The following is a 25,011-nucleotide window of genomic DNA, read 5'->3' on the forward strand; positions in this document are numbered from 1 at the left end:
CCGGTCTGGGTCCAAATTTTGGATCCGAATACTATTTCGGTTGGGTCCAGACGGATCCGACTCGTACATGTAAATTGTTGGAGATAAAATATTTTACTTTAAGATCTATTTGTCTGGGTATATTAAGGATGGTATATAATATTGTTATGGTGTGTTAATGATTGTATGCAATAAGAAATCGCTATTAAACTACAAATCATATGAGTTGAAATCTAATGGGGATGATTGTGATTTATTGCCTATAATACAATACGGGTACATGATGATAAATAATAAAAGACAAAAAAAAAAAAAAAAAAACTCCGTGGCAATAAACCCGACCAAATCGAAGACCGGGTAAATCCAGGACTCGACCGGTATGGGCATAGGTCCAAAATCAAAACCTGGATCGAAATGCTATTACTCCTTGATAAAAGAGAGAGTAGAGATAGAAGGCGGAGGGATATGAGAGAGATGAGAGAAGAAAGGGGAGGGAATGAGAGGAAATAAAGAGTAGAGAGAGAAAGAGGAGAGAGAATCAGAAGAGGGAGGGCAAAGAAAGAGGAGAGAGGTGGGGGTTGAATAAAAAAGAGAGGAATGCTTAAAGAGGCAAGACATCTCACGTTCTCACACTTGTCTCCTTTTTCCACAAGAACTGAAGAGGGGTCGCCATTTTCACGAAAGAGGAAACCTCCACTTTTTGGCTTCCTTTCCTTAAACAGGCAATGCCTTTTCCATGCGCCATCTCCCCCCACCCTTTTTATCTGCAAAGCAATGGCGCTCCCCAAGGGTATCTCAAAGGGAGGCAATGGGTTTCTCCACAGAGAGATTGTGGTGGTTTCCAGTTGGGTTTGAGTGAATGTGAAAGAAAAAGAGACTGCGTTTTCCAGTTGCGTTTTAGAGAGAGGCTGTGTTTTCAATTGTTTTTAGAGAGACTATTTTCCAGTTGTGTTTTAGAGAGAAAGTGGGATTTGTATACATGTGAAAGAAAGGGAATCTGTGGTTGCAGTCGGGATTGTATGTGTGTGTGTGAGAGAGAGAGAGAGTCCACTTGGGTTTGTATAAAATAAACGTAATCTGTGCTTTGTGTTGACTCTCTGTGTGCGAAAGAAATGAAACCTGTGTTTCCTGTTGAGTTTGTGTGCATGAGAGAGAGAGAGTCCAGTTGGGTGCTGCATAAATGTGAAAGAAAGGAAACCTGTGTTTACTGTTGAGTTTGTGTGCATGTGTGTGAGAGAGAGAGTCCAATTTGGTTTTGTTAGAGAGAGAGGTTGTCAAGTGGAGTTTGTGTATATTTGAAAGAAAAGCAATCCAGTTTGGTTTGTGTGAAAGAGAGTGTTTTTTAGAGAGAGAGATGGGTAGGGGGAAGATAGAGATAAAGAGGATAGAGAACCCAACAAATCGACAGGTTACTTATTCAAAGAGGAGAGCAGGCATCACTAAGAAGGCAAGGGAACTCGCAGTCCTCTGCGATGCCCAAGTCTCTCTCATCATGTTCTCGACCACTGGGAAACTCAGTGAATATTGCAGCCCCTCTACCAGGTAAACAAATTTCTCTCTCTGCATACTTTCTCTCTCTACAGGGCCTCTCACATAATTTCTTACAAAACCCACTTCATTTTCATTCTCTTTCTCTGTCTACAATTCTTTCTCCTCTTTCTTCAGTTAATCCACTTTACGGGGTAAAAAAACCCACCTATTTCTCTTTCTACAAGTCTTTTCACCACATTTTTCTTTCATTCTCTTTTTGGCTCCTCACCTCAATTTATACAAAACCCACTTCACTCTCAATCTCTTTTTCTCTCTACAATGCTTCTTGCGTCATTGCTCTTGTAATCCACTCTACTTTCAATTGTTTCTCTCTACAATTCTTCTCCCCACATTTTTTTTCATTCTCTTTGTTCTCTCTCTGCAATGCTTCTCCCCCAGTTTTGAGGTAATCCACTTTACTTTCAAAGTTTCAATGGTTTCTCTCTCTACAAGTCTTCTCACCACAATTGTTTTTTTGGCTCAATTGTAGGCTTCACACCTAATTCACTCAAAACCCACTTCAAGCTCACTCTCTTTCTCTCTCTACAATGCTTCTTCCCTTTTCTTTTCTTTTTTCTTGTAAACCAGTCTACATTCAGTTGTTTCTCTCTACGAGTCTTCTCACCATTTTTTTTTTCTTTTTCTTTTGAAGCCCAAAGGAAATATATGATCGGTATCAGCGAGTTTCTGATACCAACTTATGGGATACTCACTACGAGGTAAGTTTTTTCATTCTTTTCTATTGATGTCAAAACATTTTTTACTAAACTGTCCATTTACTCCTTCAGGTAGAACCCAATATGGATAAATTCGAGACACTATATTTGGGGGATAGATTATATATATATATATATATGGAAAACTCTTAAAAACACGGCAATTTTGAACTGTGTATTGCCCCGTACGGACATGTTATGTCCATAGCGGTTTATTTAATGGAGCCGCAACGGACAAAATGTACTCCGTGGCCGTTTCTATTTTTTTTTTCTTGCCGCAACGGACAAAATGTGGTCCGTGGTAGTTTTCTTTTTTTTTTTTACCGCAAGGGACCTACTATGTACTACAACGGATATAGTAGGTCCGTTGCAGGTCTTTTAATCCACACCATCTGAAAAAATTGGACGGTGCTGAGCCTATGGGCAAAAACACTGTTCATTTTTTACCATAAGTATTGTGTAGTGACTTCCTCTATATATATGTATAACGGACATCTTATTTGAAATCTAACGGACAAGAATGTTTGTGATCTCTTTGTACCAAAAGTAAATAGTCTTTGCATATTTTTTTATATAAATTGAACTCTTTATTAAAGAAGAGAAAAAAATAATGTCTTGGGATTGAACAAAACCGTCTCATTTTTTATGAGAGGTGAGATCTAAGTGTCAAAATCTCAAAGTTCAATTTTTTATATTTTTAGAAAACATCTTTGGATTCTTAGGTGGTTCCCAAATTTTTGGAGCAAAAGTCTTTTGATTGAGGGAGTTGATGAACAATATCCTTACGGGGAATCATAGCATATGTGTTCTTCATGGATTATAAATCTATTTTTTTTTTAAATAATACACAATAAGGCATATTTTGTGGGACACAGTTTCTATACGGCCAGCCCACATATTGTAGAAATGCGGGCATGGCAATAAATATATTTTTTAAATATAATTTGATCTTAATTTTTAAAGAATATATAATTTTTAACATGGAGACCATGAATATGAAAAAATAAATAAATTTTGAAAACTAAAAAATAATATTTATATCAAGAAAACATTTGGACCGTTAGTGACAATTGCTGTTAGATGGACTACCTATTTGCATCCATCTTTAAGATGGATGCTTTATACCTCTAGACTGTATATTGTAGAAATGCGGTGCAACCAGCATGAAACAATTTTCTTTTTTTTGTGTAACTTTTGGGGATTTAATTCTCTTTCTTTCTCACTCTTAATAGGCTTGTTCTGTATACAAGGCCTGATTGATCAATGTTGTCCCCTTTTCTCTCATTATGTTTAGATTTTAATGTTATCATTCATCATAGCATCTACCATATAAATGCACCAATCTAGCTCTCTCTTGACAATATTTACATCTCTCTCTCATGCAAATGAAGCAGGCCATCTTTTCAGTATGAAACTTCAGTTAGGCCTCAAGGTTAAGACTTGAAAAAAAACTCAAAGGAAAATAGTTTAAAAATATGAAATATGCGAAAGAGTTATCGTTATTTTATCGGTCTAGTCAGTCAGAATAGACTGGTCAAACATTGCTTTTAGCTAGATTTTAAACAAAGCCAGTATGGTCCAACCTAATGCCACAAATTTTTAACTCTAAGGTGTACCCTCCAGGTTTGTTTCATAGGCCTATTATATTCTAACTGGTTTATGCTCGCTTAAAATGAAAAAAATATGAAAATGGTATTTACTAGAGGACCTCTCCATGGCTCACAAAACAAAACCCCTCTTTTAATTTTTATTTATTTTGAAATATTTTATTGATCACTAATTTGGATTGATCTAGACCTTATCCGAATCACTGATCTAGTGATTCGCCCCACCGATCGGGGTTTTAAAACACTGATGTGTACTTTCTGCTTACAAATATGGTACTTTCTTGTAGAATAGGATTTGGAGACTGGTCTATATCTAGGTAACATAGACACACACACCTCTCTCTTTCTTTCTTGCGCACACATCTCTCTTCTTCACACAGTCACCTTTCTTTCTCTCTCTCACACCCACATCTATCCCTCCCTCACACATACACCTTGCTCTCTCATGTGCACGGGTACGCACATACACAAAAGAATAGCTTCTTCCCACAATGCGTACCAATTCAGTGAAACATTAGTATTCGTAGAGAAAATGAACAAATTATATATGAACTCGACTCATTGCAGAGAATGCAAAGTGAGCTCAGTAGCCTTAAAGAGGAGAACAATAGGCTACAGAAGCTCATACGGTGAGCTCTCTCTTTCTCTCTCTAAAAATGAAAGGTTTGTTTAACTAGTTATTGTAGATGACACTGGATTGTATGTGGTGGACTATTACAGTCAAAAAATGGGGGAAGAACTGAATGAGTTGAGGTGGAAGGATCTGCGTGATCTTGAGCAAAATCTTGAGGAATGGGTGAAACGTATCAGAGACAAGAAGGTTGGTGACACTCATCCGATCTTGACCTGTTTTGGAAGCCTTCTTTTGAATTGGGGGGGGGGGGGGGTGTGTATGTATGCATGAGAGAGATCTCCCTGTTGGTTTTGAATCTGTGTGAGGGATGGCAAGAGAGTGAACTTTCTTCCTGTTAGTTATGAGTGTGTGTGTGTGTGTGTGAGAGAGAGAGAGAGACATAGGCATATCCTGAGTATCTAACCATGGTGTACTCTCTTTTTGCTTACCTTTTACAGAACCAATTGCTTACCAACCAGACTGATACCTGTAGGAAAAGGGTGAGTAAAGATTGTCCCTTGTGTTTACTCATTGTTTCTCTGAGAGATGCATTTCATTGCCATTATATTAAAAAGCCAAGGTTTGAGTTTGCAGATAAATAAATTAGAGGCAGAAAACAACACCATAAGGCTCCAAATGGTATGCATCTCATTCTTTCAGTATGTCTCACTGATTTTGTGCTTTCATAGGTGGAAATATCTCAAAGTTCTGAATGCTTCAAAATGCAACATGGTTGTCTTGTTTGCGTATATTGTTTTTCTTTTTTTGCTTTGTTATATTTTGCAATATATTTTTATTCAACTAAGAAGAATAAATAGGAGAATTTCAAATATATCAATATTGTACTAAGAAGAATAAATAGGAGTGGGAGTTTTGAATTCTCTAACTTGCTTCTTTTTCTCTCAAATTTTACTAAAATATATACCTCTCTTAATGCTAAATCAAAACTTCTGCTATTTTTTTTTTTTTTTGTTCCACCATTAAAATCAATTCTTTTATTGTTCTTGAAATCGGGCAGCTGGGGATGCCATTTCCCGGCTAAGTGCAGTCAATGACACACCCTTGACAGCCTGAATTGATAGATAATGGCTATCGTTGATTGTTATCTTATTATACTATAGGTAAACACTCTTTGTTTTACACTTTCTTTATTATTTAGTTTTATTGTAACTTTTTATTAGGAAGAAGAAGTGGCGCATTGTTTCGACGACGAGACTGATTGTGAATCCACACTTGTCTTAGGAAGCCGAAATATGCAATTATTCACATATTTGCAGCCGGAAAACCGCCAAAACCTTCGTGTTAGGGGGTTTCCATCAGAGGACTTGAGACTTGGTTAGAGTTCCTGAGGCATGAAGCTAAGCTAAAATCTGAGTGTTTCTTGCTTTCGAGTTAATTTAGGCTGGGGTTTTTATGTGGCATTAATTTACATTTGAAGTCTTTTTCCTCTTTGTTGTTTATGTGGATTGTGGAATATGGTTTCATCGCCATCCACATTCATGGCTGAAATGTTGTTGTCTGACTTCTGGTGTCTTGCTTTTTGGGTTTGAATCCGTAAGTCATTTTGTTTCCTAATGGGATATAGTGTCATATGTTGTTTGAACTTTTTGGGTTTGAATCCCTTGGCTCATTGTGTTTCCTAATGGAATTAATGTCATATGTTGATGGCTTTTTTGAGCTTGGGTCCCCTGATTCATTTTGTTTTCTTATGGGATTAGTGTCTCATGGTTGCTGACATACTGGAAGTTGAGGTAACTCACCACCATCCAATCTTGATTGGAAAGCAAGAAATGAGCCGGGTAGTAAACTTGTAAAAGCTGAGTTTGTCAACCATAACTGAGTTTGTCAATCCATAACTAAGATTTGATATTAATAATGGCCGCATATAAATTAAGTGTGTGGAGACAGAGAAGACTTAACATTCTCCTTTTTCATGTAGAATGCGTTGTATTTTTCATTATTGAAGCTTCCTGGCATCTCCCACTCCTATTAACTAAGAATGCCACCTTGTTACAAGGTTTCCTTAAATATAATGAACTAAGATGAATTACTTTTTTAAATTTCTTCAAGGTATTATTTTTAAGTAAAAAATAACTATACTTTCTTAATTTTCATTGTTTTATATTTTTGTCCATTTTAAAATTAGGGATTAACAAAAATAGTCCTAATAATTAGTATTATTTTTACTTATGACAAGTTAAATTCTCAGCTTGTAAAGATTCATTTATTCTATTTTCTAGAAAATGTGAGGAATATGGAACTTTCTATTATTTATGACTATGATATTTTATTGCTATAAAAAATTTTACTTCAACCTAAAATACAATATGTAGAAAATAGTATGTAATTGATTGGCCACGTGGGCATTAGAGTTATTATTTTTAAGTAAAAAAGAACTATACTTTCTTAATTTTCATTTAGGATTATGAATTTTCATTGTTTTACATTTTCCTCCATTTTAAAATTAGGGATTAGAAAAAAGATTCCTAATAATTAGAATTATTTTTACATATAACAAGTTAAATTCTCAGCTTGTAAAGATTCATTTATTCTATTTTCTAGAAAATGTGAGGAATATGGAACTTTTTATTATTCTTGATTATGATATTTTATTGCTCTAAAAAAATTTATTTCAACCTAAAATACAATATGTAGAAAATAGTATGTAATTTGATTGGCTACATGTGGGCATTAGACTTGCTTTGGACTATTTGTCTTTCTTTGGTGTGAATCCCTTAGCCTCATTGTGTTTCCTAATGAAACCAATGTCACAAATGTTGGCTCCCATGATTTCCCTTAAAGATTAAAAGTATGTTGTTTGTCCAACTCCCTTGGGTGTGAATCCTTTGCTCATTTGTTTCCTAAAAATGGAATCACTGTCTTTCCTTTTAATATTAGAAGTATTATCCCCTTTATCATTCAATTCTCTCTAAAGAAAAATCCCTCATTCTTATAGAAATTTGGTAATTGCCCCCCTCCTTAGTGGGCTTTGAATGTCACATGATACTTAACAAAACTTCATTTTTCCTTATTAAATTGACTATTTTGGATATCCACAATACATTTTCTTTACAAGGATTTCTATAAATTTGAATAAATAAAACTTCACAACACAATCTCTAGGCTATTGCAGGCATAACAACGAAGATACAATGCCGATAAGCCGAACCTATTCTCCATGCAAAACTCTGGTTTTGCATGGCATCCTTTGTCAAGATGCTCGTCGAGGACCTCACCTAATCGCATGCGTAAATAGTCCAGATCAACCTGCACCATTTTTTCATGTATCAATCCCTTGGTGAACAAGAGCGAGTCAATAATTAAGGCGTTAACTAGTGTATCAATAAAATGATAAATAAAGTAGCACTGCCCATCTGATATGGACATAAGCGCCCTGATTGGTAGTCAAGATTGTTCTTGTATTTTTAGCAAACTGAAGAATTTGAAATTTGATTGCAGCAATATTAAGTTTCTTGTATCTTTCAGCGACTGAAAATTTTCAAAATTGATTGCAGCAATTTGTATTAACTGTTAGCACATCCAAACTTGAGGGAGGGACAAAAGAACCTTAACATGTGCGCGCGCACGTTCACACACACACACATGCATGCACGTGCATGTTCTCGCACACACACACCCGGAGGCTGGGACCATATGAATAACTAGTTAAAGAATTAGTCTGCCACTATAACGATACCTTGTCGCTTTGAATGTCCAGTTGAAGGTTACAGGACCGACAGTAAATGAAATGGAGCTTCTCTTGCAAACATCCCTTTGTGCAAATAGGACACCAGAAATTTTCTTTCTGTCCAACAAATTGGAAAAGAAAATGTCAGAAAGAGTTCCAAAATGTTCATATGACCATCTGTGAAAATGAAGTAACAAAATACATCGAGACATCAATAATATGACAGCACATGAAAAAGTATGCATCTATCACAACAAAGGAAGCACAAGAGAGAGAAATTTAAATTGATTAAGCCCCCTAATGGAACTTTCATTTTCTTTTTATTTGATAATTACCACCAGATGAAAAGATTAATAAAGGCATAAAGCTCAACTTTCAGCTGATATCAAGCTGCTAACTTCCCAATAGGATGTGAAATAGACTCACGTGCTGCTATTCCCTAAAACTGCTTTATAGGAAGTACCCAACTTGCCTATTTCACTAACTCTCATGTGCAATAGGCCCCCAAACTTCAAGGATCTTAGACATGAAAATTCCCTCATCTGCATGTGAGGAGTTACGTAAAAAATACACTTTAAAAATATCTAGCCTCTTGATTTTCAACAAAAGTGAAATCCATTAAAAAAATTATAAATTTTGAAATCATAATTTTTTTCAAAATTTAATATCTTATACGACTAACTGCTGCACTATTTCCAGACGGAGTGGGCCAGGACATCCAGATGGGCGAATGCATGCATAGTGGAATTGTTCTTGACTGAAATACAAGTGGTACTATTCCCTTTTGGGAATTCACGTTTGAATAATCTTGATACAACGCTAGCAAAGGTAATTTGTCGGTTAATAGCATGAGTCTTTCCAAACACCATAGAGAGGTCATATATCAACTAATTAGAAGAATAAATGCATTTCGCAAATGGAAGAAATTAATTGGAGAAGATTAGGGGAACCACTTTTTCATAATTCATAATCCATGCATGGTTCATAAGAATATATGTTAAAACATGAAAATTAGTTTTTTGGTTGGAAAGTAGGAAACCACAAGCATAGGTGCTATTTCTTTAAAAGCAAAAGCATACATAACATTTTTGAAAGAGTGGTATATCAGTCCTTTACAGAAAGGGTATTGATATTCTAGTGCCATTCCATTAAATACTAGGTTAGTGGCTCATGCACACCTGGCACTCTCGAAGTTGTAAATGTTCTAGAGATTGAATGATGTAATCTTCCTCTGCTTGAGAAACATTCTCAAAGTCCTCGTTCTCAGCTATATCTGCAAATAACCACTCAATTCACTTACTTTTTTCTTGATATATTCGATGCAAATCTGGACTATAAGCTCCAAATAAGAAGCACTTATTTTTCCGATCACAAATCAATTACCCAAAAATCATTTGTTTTAGACAATTCCAAAAGATCAGTAAAATAAATTGAAGGGTAGAGTTTAGGCATGTCCTGGGACGCACCTATTACCGTGGGTCAACCCTTATAAATTGGATTTTGGATCATAAATTTTACAGGTTGATCATCTCAACAATCATGAATCTGAAGGAAAAAATAATAATTTTGGGCCATTTTGTATGTTTTTTGGACAACACTTAATGCAAATTTGGACGAAGCTCAAAATAAAAAGAACCTTTTTTTGTCAATAAAAAAAACAAATACTCAAATATTATGTAGTTTAAGCACTCCCAGAAGATCAGTATAATAAATTAAAGAGTAGAGTTTAGGTGTGTCGGGTGTGCACCAATTATAATGGATGCACCCATTCAATGCTTCAATGATCAACAAATCTGTACTACTTCTGGAGCTCCAAATTCATGGCTCTGAGGTAGAAATGGATTTGTAATGATTTGGGATGTGTTTTGGGTCCTAAATCCCTAAAAAGCAGGGGGGACGCATGAGTCGATGACTTACCCAATACTTTCCTAGATTATATGAAGATGATAAATGTAAATAAAGGGAGCATCACACAGCTTGCTTATCAGAATATCAGTTGAATGGTTAATTTTTTGCTAGAATAAGATTTAGAGCCACCCTTTTGTACAATTTGGAAAGGAAAATCAAGTAACAAGCAAGAATTATCAAGGCAAACAACAGGAATAAATTACATACACAGTATATGGTCAAGTTTCAAACTCCATTTGAAGGGCACATTGCAAATTCATAGAGTAAAACTCAATGATACAAAAACATAAGAAATTTTCCACACCTTTGAGATGGGAAATATGCTAAATATAAGCAGATAGATCCTGAAGTTACCTTTGACAATAAGTTGCTCTTCAATATCTTTACGAAGAAGCCTTTCCATCTCTAGCATCAAGTCAATATACTCATTTTCAGTTGTTACATAGGCAACATCCCGGCTACTATAGTCCCATACTAAATCATCAACATGGGGTACGGATATTTCCTTGCAGTCAATGAAAGATGACTCCTTAATCTTTTCCAGTTCATCAGAAAGAATTTCCTTAAAAGTAGATGCTACAATCTCCTGCACATAAAGAAAAATAGATTCAAATCAATTAGAAATTCGTCTAATATTATGTAAAGTTCATAATAAGCTACAGCCATCATTCATGATGTCGACTTCTTTTTCTTGTTTTTAAGAAAATTGTTAAAATATGGATGTAGACTTTTTCTTCTTTTTTTTTAGAAAATTGTTAAAATAAAACTTAATTTTAAACTTTCAAATAGCAGGCACAAATTTACAAAGTTTTCTGAGTACCCCCAAGAAAACTACCATCAATAAGAAAAATTATCAACAACATCCATGTTGATTGGTGTTGAGAGCAAGGAAAAAAATACAAGACCATGACCAACTATAAAGACTTTAATGTGAGGAACTCCGATCCAACTATACCACCAAATGAATTGGATATAGGTGATCATTCTTAGATTGATGTTAAAATCTAAAACAAATAGTGGTTGAAAAGTTAAGAAACATGAATTATTCCCTATTGTCTGAATAAGTATGGGTTCTGCCTTTTAGACTCACCAAGGTAAGATTACCTTTAGAGAACCTTTTTCTCTCAGTTGGCTGACAAGAAAGAGGGAGAACAAGATAGCAAGCACTGGCTGACAAGAAAGAGGAAGAACAAGATAGCAAGCACTGGCTGACAAGAAAAAGGAAGAACAAGATAGCAAGCACTATTAGAAGTGGAACGCATCAGGTTCAACTCAAGAAGCTAAAGAGGCTCACAGAATGACCCAAAAATGTTTCTGGGCTCTCTTAGGCCAATATCCAAAACCGAATTGTCAACTTGTTGAGTTAAGGTAAAGCGGGACATTAATAAACTTGGAGATAGAACTCACAGATTTGGGCATCCATGGTTGTGATCCCGTTAAAAATCCAGTGTGTTTTCAATTCGATCGTTCTATGAGTTCTTGTTGGTCCATCCAGGGAAAAGGACTTTTGCACTCATGAGTTCAATGCAACTCAAGTTTCTTCAAGTTTATTAGGAAAGATAAGATCATGATGGGGGGCCTATCTATAACATAGAGGGCCCCATTCATTTATATAGTTCCATGGAATAGGAAATATTTGGAAATCTTCAGCCCCGCTCTCCTCTTAGAATAATAGTTATATATACTTTTTTATAAAGTTTATCTGGGGGTGGATACATTGGAGTAAATCTTTCTACCTTTGGTCACAAGAAGATACTGCTATAGTGACCTCTTATCTCAAAACCTGAAGCCCTTTACTCTGAATCATGCATCCCATTGTAGATGAGTATTAAAAAGTGTGAAAACAAACACCGTCTTGTGACATCAAGATTGGTAGAATTGATATATGAGGAGTGTAGTCGTCAAAGGAAGGGTTGCTCATTCTCATTCTCCCTTTGAAAGAGTAAGGATGAGAAGACAAGTTGAAGTCTTTAAAATACTAATTATCATGCATATTTATCCATCATTGAGGAAGAGAAGAACCTGGAGCTGAAATGATGTGAATTCAAGTGAGACACCAATACCAATCATCCACTTCAATTAAGGCATCTCTACTAATGTTGCTCAGTAATACACAAACAGAAAAAGGAGACGTAAGCTTGAAGACCATTGAGTTTGGCCTAGATTTAAATTGAATTAAGTGCAAATATCACGAGCTTAATATCTCGATTATTTAGTCATATCCATTGGGAACCAAATGATACGCCTGATTCCTTGCCAATTTTGTTTCACCCATGAGAGCCTACAAATGAATGAGCCTCTTCCAATGGTATCTAAATTACTTTTAATTGCCATTGAACATATGGAGTTTTTCCTCAACGAAGCGTAGTGACTTGGGACAACCACCACATATCGTGTATTCAAAGTAGTGAGAATCAATGTGTTTTCCATCAAATTCATCTTCTCATGCAAGACGTAAGCACATCAAAATCAATGCCACTTTGGGCAAGAGAAGATTAGTTCTCAATTATATATCCAAGAAAAAAAAGTCTATCGACTATATAAAAAATAAAAAGTCTATCTAGTTAATAAACTCGAAAGAACAACTTTCACCCATCTCGACAGAAATATTCAAGAAACATCAAAACTCAAATCATAAAATTCCATATGCACTGAGTAGTAGCTCAGCTACCCAAGGAAACAATATCATTGCCATCTGCAAGCAAAATTTATAAATCATAACAGTCTAGTTTGCATATTCTTTTACGTAGAAACTTGAAAATAATGAGGAATCAACATCATCTATATAATTCCACACCACATGCACAGAAATACCAGCCTACTCAAATATGATTTTCTAGTATGAAAGAGAGTAATCTCCACACACCAAAATACCAACACCCAAAATTATTTTCTAGTTGAGTTTGGATAAAACGAGATAATCACCAGATACACAAAAATACTAACCCCCAAAATATGATTTTCTAGTTGGGGTGTGTTTATGTGAGAGAGGGGGAGAGAGTCAGTAATCAGCACATACACAAAAATACCAACACCCAAACTACGCTTTTCTAATTGGGTTAGATTGAGAGAATCAATAATCACCAAATACATAAAAATACCAACTACCCAAAATAAAATAAAATAAATAAATATATATATATATATATATATATATATATATATATATATATATATATATAAAAAAGTCTTTCCAACGTCTATAGGCGAAACTGAACAGTGATTTCGCCTACCCTCATCACTGTCCAAAGTTCATCGTATAGTCACGATTGTCCGGTAGTGTTTCATTTTTTTTTTTGTTTTTCTACAAATCATAATGACCTGAAATTTGGAACATATGTACATCTTAGTGAGGCGCACCTAATAAAAATATAAAAAATAATAATTCGTAAAAAATATATTGACTAAAATACCCTCGAAACTTTTCGGGGGTATTTTGATCAATTTTTTAATGTAAAATATTTTTTTTATATTTTTTGTAGATTCACCTATTTTTTATGAACATTCGCTCCAAATTTCAGGTCATTCCGATTTGTAGAAAACAATGAAAAATAAATCACTACCAGACAATCGTGACCATGAGATAAACTTTGGACGGTGATGAGGATAGGCGAAATCACTGTTCAGTTTCTCTTAGGTGAAAACACAAACAAATAGCCCACTAGCTCATATGAACATATGAGCCTAACGGCAATTAGGTCGATCTGAAGGTCACGACCTCTGTTTGAATTTTAATTTTTTCTCCACAAATCCAAGTCACTTGAAATTTTAGACGTGTGTTCTTCTCATCAAGGCACACCTAATAAAAATATAAAAAAATTATTCGTAAAAAACAAAATGACCAAAATACTCAAAAACTTTTCTAGGGTATTTTGATCAATTTATTTTATGTAAAATATTTTTTTGATATTTTTCAAAATTCAACTATATTTTATTAATACTCTGCTAAAATTTAAAGTGATTTAGAATTGTAGAAAAAAAAGTTAAAATCCAAATACTACCGGACATCCGTGATCGGATCGGCCCAGATTCAATCTGAACCGTTCAGCTCATATGTTCGGCTAATCCCAGCTTTTTCCATATGTATATATATATTTAATCTTCCTGTTAGATTGGAGAGAGAGAGAGAATATATAATCGAATGAAGAAAATGAATACAATCTCTTTATGGAGCTGAAAAAATAAAGAAAAAAGAAAAAATACCAATTTTTCTTACTTTGTGGGTGGTGGGAGTCTTGCCAGATAACCGGAGTCTGCGTAAGAGCTTAGCTCTATCATCCCGAATCCTCTTCAAACAGTTTTCTCGAAGCTGCAAAAACGAAACAAAAAATAAATAAACAAAAATTTACATCGGGGCTTTCTTTTGATATTAAAATAGGTACAAAAAGAGTGATAGGTTTGGGAAAACCCCAGAAACATATTCAGACGTTATTGATTTTTCATTTGAGTTTTCTTTTAATGCTAAAATAGGAACAAAGAGAGAGAGAGGTTTGGGGAAAAAAACCCAGAAAGCAACTCCGAGTTCAGACATTAAAATAGAAATACATATAAACTGAAAGAGAGACAGAGAGAAGGAAGAGGACGGGGGTGTTTGCGGTTTTGGGGAAAACCCATAAAGGAATTCAGAGAGCATTGATATTTCTTTTGACATTGAAAATAGATACAAACTTAATCAAACAACATTAGATTTCATTTGACGGTGAAATGGGTAGAAACTTAGAGAGAGAGAGAGAGAGAGAGAGAGAGAGAGAGAGAGAGACGCACCTTGTCTTTCCAGTTGGGTTTGTGGGACTTGAGAGGGAGTCTCCTGGAGCTACGATCCTCCATACCCGAAAAGCTTCTCTCTCTCTCTCTCTCTCCAAAAAGCCTCTCTCTCTCTCTCTCTCTCTCTCTCTCTCTCTCCCGAAAAGCCTCTCTCTCTCTCGCACAAATTTTTGAAGTATTTGCTCTTCTCGATTCTCAGATCGCAAGTTACCGCGAAATTTTCGCGTGCACAGGGAAATTTACCCTCCAATACACCTAATTTCTCATGTCAAGAGACTTCATGCTTCCGCGGGAGTACGATGTGTATTTGCTCCCCGGTGTTAAACCCAATCTAGGAGTACAATGTGTATTTGCTCCTCCGGGATAAACCCAATCTAGAACTGAGAATTTTGGGATGTAATAACTTCAGCAAGTAGGTTGATATAAATATGTGAACTTAAAAAGAATAATTTCTCAAAATTTAATATAGTTCATCTAATTTTTTGAGGGTGAGATCTGAGAATTACAAATCTTTTATTTTTTGGATAATCATCTAGTTGTTTCGTGATCCCTAATGTCTCATATCAAAAAATTCCTCCCTAGCAGGCCTTTTGTCCGATGGAGTAATATAGTAAATACATTTTTTCATTAATTCAAAAAATCTTTTTCCATAATATCTTTTTATTTTTTTATTTTTTTTAGAGAAAATTACGTAAATATCCTTTATATTTTGTGTAACCTACAAATTGTTCTCAATATTTTATATTTTACGCTTGTCCTATTTTTAATTTTAAGATTTTTTCTATATATTAGATTAAGCCTGTCCATACTTCTCATTATGCATTTGTGGGAATTTAAAAATATAAAATAAGTGAAAAAAGCCAAAATGATCAAAATGCCCTGAAAATTTATGTAGATATTTTGTTTTTTATTTTTATATTTCACAAATGATGATAGTGATAAGCATGGATGTATAAAACTTCATCTCGATACAGGTTTTTTTAAAAAAAGGATAAAACTAGACTCCTAAATGCATTCTTAAAAAGCAAAAAATGAATAAAAATATATAATATTTGAGTTATTTATTTATTTATTGTATATTCATCCCTTTGGAGTTTCAAGATCTTAAATTATGACTCACATGATAGTTTTAGATGTTAAAGATGTAATATACTTTCGAGATAATTATGACTTCAGGCCAAAAATAATTCATAACTTCAAATCTTGAAGGCCTGTTGCTAAGACTTATTTTTTGTCTTGCTTTATGTTTTGTTTTGTTTGGCCGGCTTACAACACATAAATCAAGTCCTATATTTTGTGTAATGTCCAAACTCAGTAATCTAGGTTTCAGATATTCAGGGTTTAAAGTCAATAAATAAGTCAAGATGTTGTTGAAGTAATAGTTTAATAATTTGTCTCTTAAGGGTTAGGAACTCTAAACAAACAACGGCATTTCAACAAATGTAACTTATACCGAAAGGTGGAATACTCATGTCCTTTTTCCTTCTTCTTTTTTTCGGTCCGTGAATCAATGGGAGTACTTATGTTATTTGAATGAGACATATTAGATGGTCAAAATACTGAATACTCGTAGATATTTTAAAAAAAAAATGTTTTGGAGGAAGAACTTGAGGGTAATAATTTAAACAATTTGCTTAATATGTTGAAATATATATAATAAGACTATTTAATTTTGACATAAAAAGATCATATATATTACTAACCATTTAACTATGAATTTGGGTTGTTAAGAATGTGTTCATAACGTCCAAAATAAAAATACTTGAATGTTGTGACACATCTCAATCCATTAAATATTACATGCAATTGCTAAGGATGATTGTGACTTCCTTGTACAAAAACTAAATGGTCACATAATATATAATCCCTATATTTATTGCTCCAGATTTTTTAGGACTATAATCATTACATGAGTTATGGATCAAAATATTGAAAGTCCAAAGTCGAGTTTTATTTGACAAAAATAACAAAAAGGAAAAAAAGAAAAGTATTCATGTCATATATAATATCTTGACTAAATTTTTAAGAAACTATATATGAGAAGACTGCTCACTTTTGGTACAAACAAATCATAAAACATCATTGACCACTACACCTTAAATTGGGTGGTTAGAGATGTGTCATTGCATGAACATAAAGTCCACAATAAGATTGCTTAAAGGAAAAGTCTTCCCAAGGCCTATAAGCGAAAATAAATAGTGATTTCGTCTACCTTCATTACCGTTTAAAGTTTATCGTACGGTTACGATGGTCCGGTAGTGTTTCATTTTTTTATATATATAAATCGGAATGACCTAAAATTTGGAGCGTGTGTTCATAAAAAATAGGCAAATATATGAAAAAGATATAAAAATAATAATTCGTGAAAATTAATTTGATCAAAATACCCCTAAAACTTTTTAGGGGTATTTTGGTTAATTTTTTAATGTAAAATAGTTTTTTGATATTTTTTTTAGATTCGTCTATTTTTTATGAACACACGCTCCAAATTTCAGGTTATTTCGATTTGTAAAAAAACTGACAAATGAAACACTACCGGACAATTATGATCGTACGATGAACTTTAGATGATGATGATGGTAGGCGAAATTGCTGTTCATTTTAACCTATAGCCATTTTGTAATATATTCATTTCTTAAATATGTTACACACTTTGAGCTATCAAACTTTACAAGTATAAATGGGAAAGATTACGTGCAAATGTTTGTATTAACTCAATATTTAAAACCTAAGATCCAAATCACAAATCACTAATACGGATTAGATTCGTTATACAGACGATAAATGTTTCCACTCAATGCCCCTATTTGTTAGCATTATTTTATGATATTGTTTACAATGAGACCATTTACCTTTGATACAAGAATATCACAATTACTTATTACCATCCCATGTGATATCTGATAGTTTAGATGTGTCACAAAGTTCGAAAAAATTTATTTTGAAGTTTGAGCTTAGCCAATACAATAAATGCAACCACTTAATTTTACATTATGATCACTTTGTATCAAAGATAAATGGTCACATATTTTTTTTTATTTTCTAAACCAACTTTTAGCCTATTTAATTGATCTAGATACTTGATCCCGCCAATTTAGATCAGTTCAAGCCAATCCAAACGGTATTCTGGATTTTAAAATACTGATTTTAATACAGTGGATTAAAAAAGCCAAGGGTTATTACCTACAAGCGAAGTTTGTATAGGGCATCAACCTCAAACAATTGAAGTCTTGCGTACCACAAAACAACGTGGAAAGCAATAAGCAATTTCCAAGCTAGAGAACTTGTGATGGCATGACAATCGATTGTCATCCTTAGTTATATGAAATTTAAAGCTCAAAAAATGATATAGATTAAGTAAATTTATAAAAAATAGATAGTGTATATAATACATTACAAGTTTCACTATTTTTATTACTCTAAATTCTTAATTTTTTTTCATATCTATATGTCTCGAGATCGAAAAGATTAATTTAAAGATTTTCTAATATCAAAACAGCATTCTTATTTTGTATCATGTTGATACCTTATATAAGCATTATCCATCATGTATAAATCACCATTCATCGGAGAGGGTGTTTAGGTCACAGGGCATTTACGCCATTTTTTATAATGTCAAGGGCTTAACTGTCTTACACTTTCTCTTTATACAGCGAGTGCTCTTTGGCGGTAAAAGGAAGAAGCAATGTCCAAGTCTTGCAAGGGCCTCGCCATGGAGTTGGTTAAATGCCTCAGTGAATCTAATTGTGTTAAGGTATGTAATTAATTCAGTATGTATTTGTCTTTTAATTGTTTTGTATTTTCCTTTTATTTTATTTATTCCTTTTTGTTTTGGTTTTTCTAATTGTTGTCTGTGATTTGTTATTTACCATTTTGTGCCTGTTTTTCCTTCTATTTTTCTCATCTTTTTTTTTGTTGGGTTTTTCCTTCTTTAATTCTATTATCATTTTCAACATGGGTCTGTTCTCATTTTTAATTTGGGGGTTTTAATTGTAGTTTGTTATTAGCGACCCCCATTTTATCCACTTTTTTCAGTTATTTTCTTCATTTCTTTGTTGGGTTTTTCCCTCTTTAGTTTTATTCTTGCTTTCATGTGCGTTTCTTAAATAGTTTATTGGAGACCAATGTGTTTGTGGCTTTGATTCCCGTATCTCTACTGGACTTTTTCTTGTTCATTGCTTATATATCATTCGTTGTTCGCAAATAGTTTTGTAATTTTAGGGGGGAATTTTTGGGCTATGAGAGAATTAATTACTGTATTTTTTTTTTTTCTATTCATGGGAAAATTGGAGGACCTGTTGTTTTTCTATTATATTTGGGCTAATAACAGGTCATCCTTTTGAGCTAATTTCCTCATGAACTTTGTTAATGTATTGTATTATATTAGGTTAGTTATTCTTTCTTGTATCTGATTATATGCTAATTCTCAAATTTAGTTATTTATTGGTTATTTTTTTCCACATTCTTTACCAAATTTAATCGGTATCATTTGTTTTATTTTTTTTATTTGTGGACCCTTCACGTTACAATTAATTTATCTTCTTGGTTTTTTCAAATTATCATGTTTCTGCATAAATTATATCGGGATTGTATACAATGAGACCAATTACCTTTAATACAAGGACGTCACAATTACTTATAACCATCCGATGTGAAATCTGATAGCTTGGGTGTGTCACAAAGTTCGAGAAATTTATTTTGAAGTTTGATCTTGGTCAATGGAATAAATGCAACCATCTAATTTCACGTCCAATGCTCAAGATTAATTGTGATCGCCTTGTACCAAAAGTAAACGGTCTTATTGTATACTTTTCCTATTATATCCCCTCGCTGTTTTTACTTGACTTATTATTGTTTGGCATATTTCAATCAGGAGTATTTGCCAATGCTCCATGTCTTGGTTCCAGCAGATTTTTTGTTTTGGCTTTTTTGGAGGTGGGGTTACTACCCAAACTTTCCCCATTTCCTTTTTTTCATGTTGTTTTATTAGCTCAGTGATTTTTGTGTTATATTTCCTTCATTCATGTTTTTGACTTATTGTTAGCATAATTCAGTTAGGTATTTTCTGAATTGTTTTTTTTTCATGTCTTGTTTGAAGCAAAGCTTTTTTTTAAAAAAAAAAAAAAAACCCTGCCCAGCAATTCTCAAATTTCTCCCATTTCTTGTATTATTCATTCTTGCTTTATTACCCTAGTGAGTTTTATGCTTGTTTTTTAGGGCAGGCTGGCACTTTAGAACTTCATTTGTTTAGGTAATTCCATACTAAAATGACCACCCATGCCAATGGGTAGAAAATGATAAGGGCGTTTTAAAGTCATCTGGCTTAAACAAATGCCCAACTCTACAACACACACTAATATTTGTGTATGTATGTTCATCCCAGATGTGCGCATGTACTGTATATGTTTTTCATGCATACATGCATGCACACATACAAACGCATCGATTTGAGTGTGTGTGTTCTTAAATACATGTATATCTTTCACAGAGGTGGCAATGGGCATTGTTTTTCTCGGGTCTGGGCATGAGCCCTTCCTTTAGATTTGGCAAGGCTAGACCAATACCTGCCTATTCCGAGCCAGGCCATGATCTGCCTGGCCATATGGGCCACATATGCTTACTGGGGCCCGGTCAGCCAGGCCGCCCAGCCCATTGGGAGCCATTATATTTGGTACAGTAGTGAATACATGTAGTATATCATGGTTGCATGCATTAAAAGAATATGGAATATTGGGGCTACATTGCTCAAACTGCATTCTTCTAGCTGTGGATTTGGTTGGACGAAGACCACATATTCAGCATTAATTTTTACAAAGAACAATTTCTGTTGACTTGGTATTTCTCAATGCGACTTTCAAGTTGGTGTTTTTCTTTGAGTTTGCTGAGTAAAGAACCTTCAAATTGGCTTTGTATCTTAGGTCGAGAATCGCTCGTATCGGGAATGTGCAGGAGAAAAGGAACCCTCAATACCAAGTGAGTGTGTGGGGCTAAGGGAGACATACTTCAATTGCAAGAGAGGCCAGGTTTGGCTCACCTGATTATTCTTATCTTTTAAGTAACTGAAATAAGCTATATGATATTTGCAATTTCCAATGAAGCTATTGATTTAGATTATTCATATCAATGTCATGGAGATCTCTCTCATTACCAGATATAGTTCCATTTTTGGGTTTACTTGATTGCAATGATACTTTATTCGGGTAGTCTGATAGTAAAATATGCATAAAAGATATAAATGACACTTGATCAATTTTTATTGATGTTATCCATAATGAGATTTGTTACATTGGATTTTGGGTTCAAATCAGGGAAATATTGATGTATATTTACTGATCCACGCATTTATTAGCATAATAAGATTATGCGAGCTCTTCCCTATGAATGTTTAGCTCCGCTCATTTGGGCATGCATGTGGAGACTTTATTTTGGCATAGTTAGACTGTGTTTCCTTGACAGGACTTCCTCGTTGACTCTTTCTCTCCATTCTACTCTTGCACTCCTCTCTATTCACTGTCGCTGCTTTACGTCTCCCTCATCTGAATCCTTTTGTCTCATCTTCATTTCTTCTTCTTTCGTTTTCCTCCTTCCCCATTCTAGATTTTCCTTCATATTGATGACTCTGTTCACGCTGTATTTTTAGACCGCCAGATGAGATCATGATCATATAGGAGGACCCTTAATGGTGACAATGTTAATCCTCCTTATTTATGAGTTATTATATCTCATATTAAACTGTCCCGGTAAAATTATCTTTGGTGTAATTTGTGCATATAGGAAGGTCTAAGAGGGCCTGAATTACTCACTTGAAAGGGGGTCTTTCTTCATATTGACTCCATGATGTGCAATAATTCTCCTGTGTTAGTTATTTTGATCAGAAATAGCTATGAGACATATGTACATGTATCTTTTTATTATCTGCATGTCTGCATGCTTTCACACATAAGAATGTTACCTGCACACACACACATGTATATGTATGCATGTATTCTATATGTATGTACATGGGAGCTCATGTTTATATGTGCATCCATAAGCTATGTTACTTGGACACGGATGTGTCCAAATACGATTGCTAATGTCTAGTAGTTCGGCATAAAAAGACAACATGGCAAGGCACATCCATATGATTATCATATTATAATTAAATAATATACTTTTAATGTTAATATAATAAATAGTTTATATTTGTTACACTTAGATGTGGTGGCAACTTGGCATAGTGGTAGACCACACAAACATGGCACAGGTCATCTTGTGTTCAAACGCCACCAGTGTGGTCAATGCATTTTTCTGATACCCATGTGTCTGAAGTGTTGATATGGCGTAGTTTCATCACTTGATAATTCAGCAAGAATGAAGAGTCTGAGTAATATGGTTCATATGAAGTTTGTGTTTTGGTCTAAGAAGGGTGAGGACCTTAGACTTTTTTTAACCCGTCTCAAGCCGGGTAAAAGAGATGGGTTGTGTTAGGTAGGCACCCAACGTAAAATTTTGTTAAAACTTTCCATAAATTGGGTTGAAGGCTCAAAAAAGGCAAAGGGTAGGCCCAAAAGGACATGGTTGGAAGTAGTGATAAAAGATATGAGGGTATAGTCTCACCGAGGGTATCTTCCTTGACAAAGAAGAATGGCGGACTAAGATTTATGTAGCCAATCCCATATAGTTGGGAAAAGGCTCTGATGATGATGATGATGCAAGTTTGTGTTTGCTCTTGTGATCAAGGGTGGGCATTTTAGCAATATTCAAAAAAAGAAAAAGAAAAAAAAGGGTGGCATAAACATCATAATATGAAGTCATGGCGGACATTTCATTGAAATGGATCTTGACATTCGGGGAGGGGGTTAAGGGGAAACATCTTTCAATTTGAACCCTTTTCGTTTCCCATGGCTATTTGCCCCATCACTTTATCTTTTCCTTTTACTTTGCCTTAAATCATGTCATTTTGTTTGCTTCTCTCATGCAACTTTTGCATGACCCTCCAACCTGGTTCTCTTGTACAATGTAGTCGTATCCTGTAAATGTCATGTTTTCTTGTCAATCTATTCAAAATGAGTACAGTTCAATTATACAGTTTGTTTTATCCAAACAAATTTGCAGGATGGAATATCTCATGTTCTGATGTCTTTGATCCTTTGTGTGAAACTTGGTTCTTATGGGGAGGTTTTTGTCTTGAAAGGTTAAACCCCTGCAAAGCCAACTTACCTACCCAAAAGTAATGGGGGGGGTGACGTCTTCAGCAGTATTTTGAAAACAGCTACCAAAAAAAGATTGTTAGTAGGGTTGATCAGCATTTACATGGTCTCAGAAATTGGAAAGTTTATTGTGCATCTGCAGATGCATGAGTCCACATTGGTATTCAAATGGATTTACGATTCGAAACACATCCTAAATTACAGCAAATACATTTTCGTCTTAGATCCATGAATTTGCAGCTTCAAAAATTGTGCAGATCTGATGATGTGAAAGAAATGAAATGAACGGCCCAAAAAAAAAAATGAAATAGATTATTTTCCAGGTTCAAAACTCATTTGTTCATAGGAAATAGTTTATATAAGGTTGACACCTTAAATTGTAGAATTACGGTGCACCTCCAAAAACCATTGGAAAATGCTATTTTGACATTGGAAAATGCTATTTTGACGTTGGAAAACCATCTCTAATTGATCATCTGGACATCGAGATGTATGGATATATAAAAAAAGATCTCAAATCCAGAATATTGTACATCTTGCAATACATTATTTGGACCGTCAATTTTCAAGATTTTCATGAGTTTATAGACCTATTTGATTGAAACCATTTTTGGAGTTCAAAATTTTATGATAAGAGATGAAAATAGATTCTAAGCTATCCTAAATATTTTTTACACCAAAATTACAACTTATGACAAAGTTTAGAGGTGCACCTTACTTTGATTGTTTAATGTTGCCACCTCATGCAAACTATTGACTGTGAAAATTTGGATACGAAATCCATATATAAGATGGAATTTAGAAGTCTGATGGTCTATGGTTGGTGCATCTGCTGATGCTCCAATACCCCTTCAGAAATGAGCTGCCTAGTATCTAATGAATATTAACTCAAAGTTATGCCAAGGCTAAGTGTTAATTGAGATAAGCAGTGTGGTGATGGACATCAGAAGATTGTGCAGCTTCTTTGATTGTACTTTTTATTTCAGTTTTTTTTATCAATTACTCTTTATTTCAGGTTGACATGCGAGCTCGGATAAGAGGAAACAAGGGATATTAGGCAGAGACTTCTACACATTCAACATTGAACCTTTTCTTTCAGTTTCTGGTTTTCTCATCTGAGTTGCCCATAGACAAGCCCTCAGAAACCATTACAAATGTCTAGTTTTACTCATAAAAAAGGGGAAAAAAAAATTCAGTTGTCTTTAGTGCTGTATAGGTGGAGGCCATGTGCAGATATTGAAGAGCTCCTGCAGTTCTATGAGAGGTTTTAGGTTTCTTGGTTCTACCAGTTTTGAGTTCTAATCGAGAGGTCTGGATCCATCGGTTGGGTAAATGTATTTAATATGAGCAATTTCCAAGTGTTCGCAATGGTACTGGCCCATAAATTCTTGCCGAATTTGAATTTATGTATTATGGACACACGTGTTTATGATTCTTTACTCAATCGACACAAAGAACATGGTGCCTGTGTTCGAATCTAACGAAGCCTAGACACTTACCATTCTTTATTGAATTTTATTTGTGGGTACTCAACGTTGTAAAAAATCATACCTCTTAAAAGGATAAATATTAATGGACATGTATGATAGCTGCGTTAGACTTTGACCTATGTATCTCTATCGTTTTAACATATATCAAAGTTAAGCCAAGCTCGATGTTCACAAAATTTGAAGAATCATGCATTTTCTTGAAAAGTTTTTAGAGGGAGTTTGAACCAGTACTGATGGGATTGTATATAAAGAGGCCATTTCTCTTTTGTATATGAAAGTTACAACTATCCCACTTATTAGATATCTAATTGAATGGCTTGCGATGAGTTACGAAATTCGAGAATCTTTTTTTAAAATTTTGTGTCTATTCAATGATATTATTCCGATCATTCATTTTAAAATTTCATGAACAGTAATGATTGTGACTTCCAAATACAAAAGATAAATAGTATCTTGTAACTAATATCATAATCTTTTTATTTTTATTCTTGAATGAAGGAAAAATATCCTTATGCATTACATTG

General features: G+C 34.3%; 2 protein-coding genes across 12 annotated transcripts; one reads left to right on the top strand and one right to left on the bottom strand.

Moving 5' to 3' along the window:
• Nucleotides 1–767: 767 nt before the first annotated feature.
• On the top strand, nucleotides 768–24,478 carry LOC18448591 (cytochrome C oxidase assembly factor). Of its 10 annotated transcripts, XM_088869346.1 has the most exons (10): nucleotides 768–1,521; nucleotides 2,162–2,228; nucleotides 4,400–4,461; nucleotides 4,553–4,652; nucleotides 4,904–4,945; nucleotides 5,040–5,084; nucleotides 8,833–8,961; nucleotides 18,459–18,559; nucleotides 20,724–20,828; nucleotides 24,013–24,478. In XM_088869346.1, exons 1-9 carry the CDS (start codon nucleotides 1,334–1,336, stop codon nucleotides 20,794–20,796), a joined length of 807 nt encoding a protein of 268 aa, XP_088725472.1. In that variant the 5' UTR covers nucleotides 768–1,333; the 3' UTR covers nucleotides 20,797–20,828; nucleotides 24,013–24,478. The 10 variants fall into 10 exon arrangements, 8 of the variants coding, with proteins under 8 accessions (XP_088725472.1, XP_088725474.1, XP_088725473.1 ...); XM_088869348.1 differs by lacking the exon at nucleotides 4,400–4,461; XR_016057426.1 differs by lacking the exons at nucleotides 8,833–8,961; nucleotides 18,459–18,559; nucleotides 20,724–20,828; nucleotides 24,013–24,478 and adding exons at nucleotides 5,464–5,566; nucleotides 5,688–6,122.
• LOC18448590 (RPA-interacting protein A) lies at nucleotides 7,453–14,955 on the bottom strand. Of its 2 annotated transcripts, XM_088869353.1 has the most exons (6): nucleotides 14,806–14,955; nucleotides 14,258–14,350; nucleotides 10,396–10,627; nucleotides 9,312–9,406; nucleotides 8,143–8,250; nucleotides 7,453–7,712 (listed from the first exon to the last, which is right to left on the bottom strand). In XM_088869353.1, exons 1-6 carry the CDS (start codon nucleotides 14,866–14,868, stop codon nucleotides 7,551–7,553), a joined length of 753 nt encoding a protein of 250 aa, XP_088725479.1. In that variant the 5' UTR covers nucleotides 14,869–14,955; the 3' UTR covers nucleotides 7,453–7,550. The 2 variants fall into 2 exon arrangements, with proteins under 2 accessions (XP_088725479.1, XP_088725480.1); XM_088869354.1 differs by lacking the exon at nucleotides 9,312–9,406.
• Nucleotides 24,479–25,011: the final 533 nt, after the last annotated feature.

Source organism: Amborella trichopoda, chromosome 6 (assembly GCF_054954075.1).
Source record: "Amborella trichopoda isolate Santa Cruz 75 chromosome 6, AtrichopodaSantaCruz75HAP2 v2.0, whole genome shotgun sequence".
NCBI lineage: Eukaryota > Viridiplantae > Streptophyta > Magnoliopsida > Amborellales > Amborellaceae > Amborella > Amborella trichopoda.

Excerpts from the sequence above, each read along its gene's own strand:
- LOC18448591 (XM_088869346.1), top strand. The coding sequence starts at position 1,334 with ATGGGTAGGGGGAAGATAGAGATAAAGAGGATAGAGAACCCAACAAAT. Across the intron at positions 1,522-2,161 it reads TATTGCAGCCCCTCTACCAG|CCCAAAGGAAATATATGATC; the intron begins GTAAACAAATTT and ends TTTCTTTTGAAG. Across the intron at positions 2,229-4,399 it reads TATGGGATACTCACTACGAG|AGAATGCAAAGTGAGCTCAG; the intron begins GTAAGTTTTTTC and ends GACTCATTGCAG.
- LOC18448590 (XM_088869353.1), bottom strand. The coding sequence starts at position 14,868 with ATGGAGGATCGTAGCTCCAGGAGACTCCCTCTCAAGTCCCACAAACCC. Across the intron at positions 10,628-14,257 it reads AGACTCCCACCACCCACAAA|GAGATTGTAGCATCTACTTT; the intron begins GTAAGAAAAATT and ends CTTTATGTGCAG. Across the intron at positions 8,251-9,311 it reads TACAACTTCGAGAGTGCCAG|AAAGAAAATTTCTGGTGTCC; the intron begins GTGTGCATGAGC and ends TTTGTTGGACAG.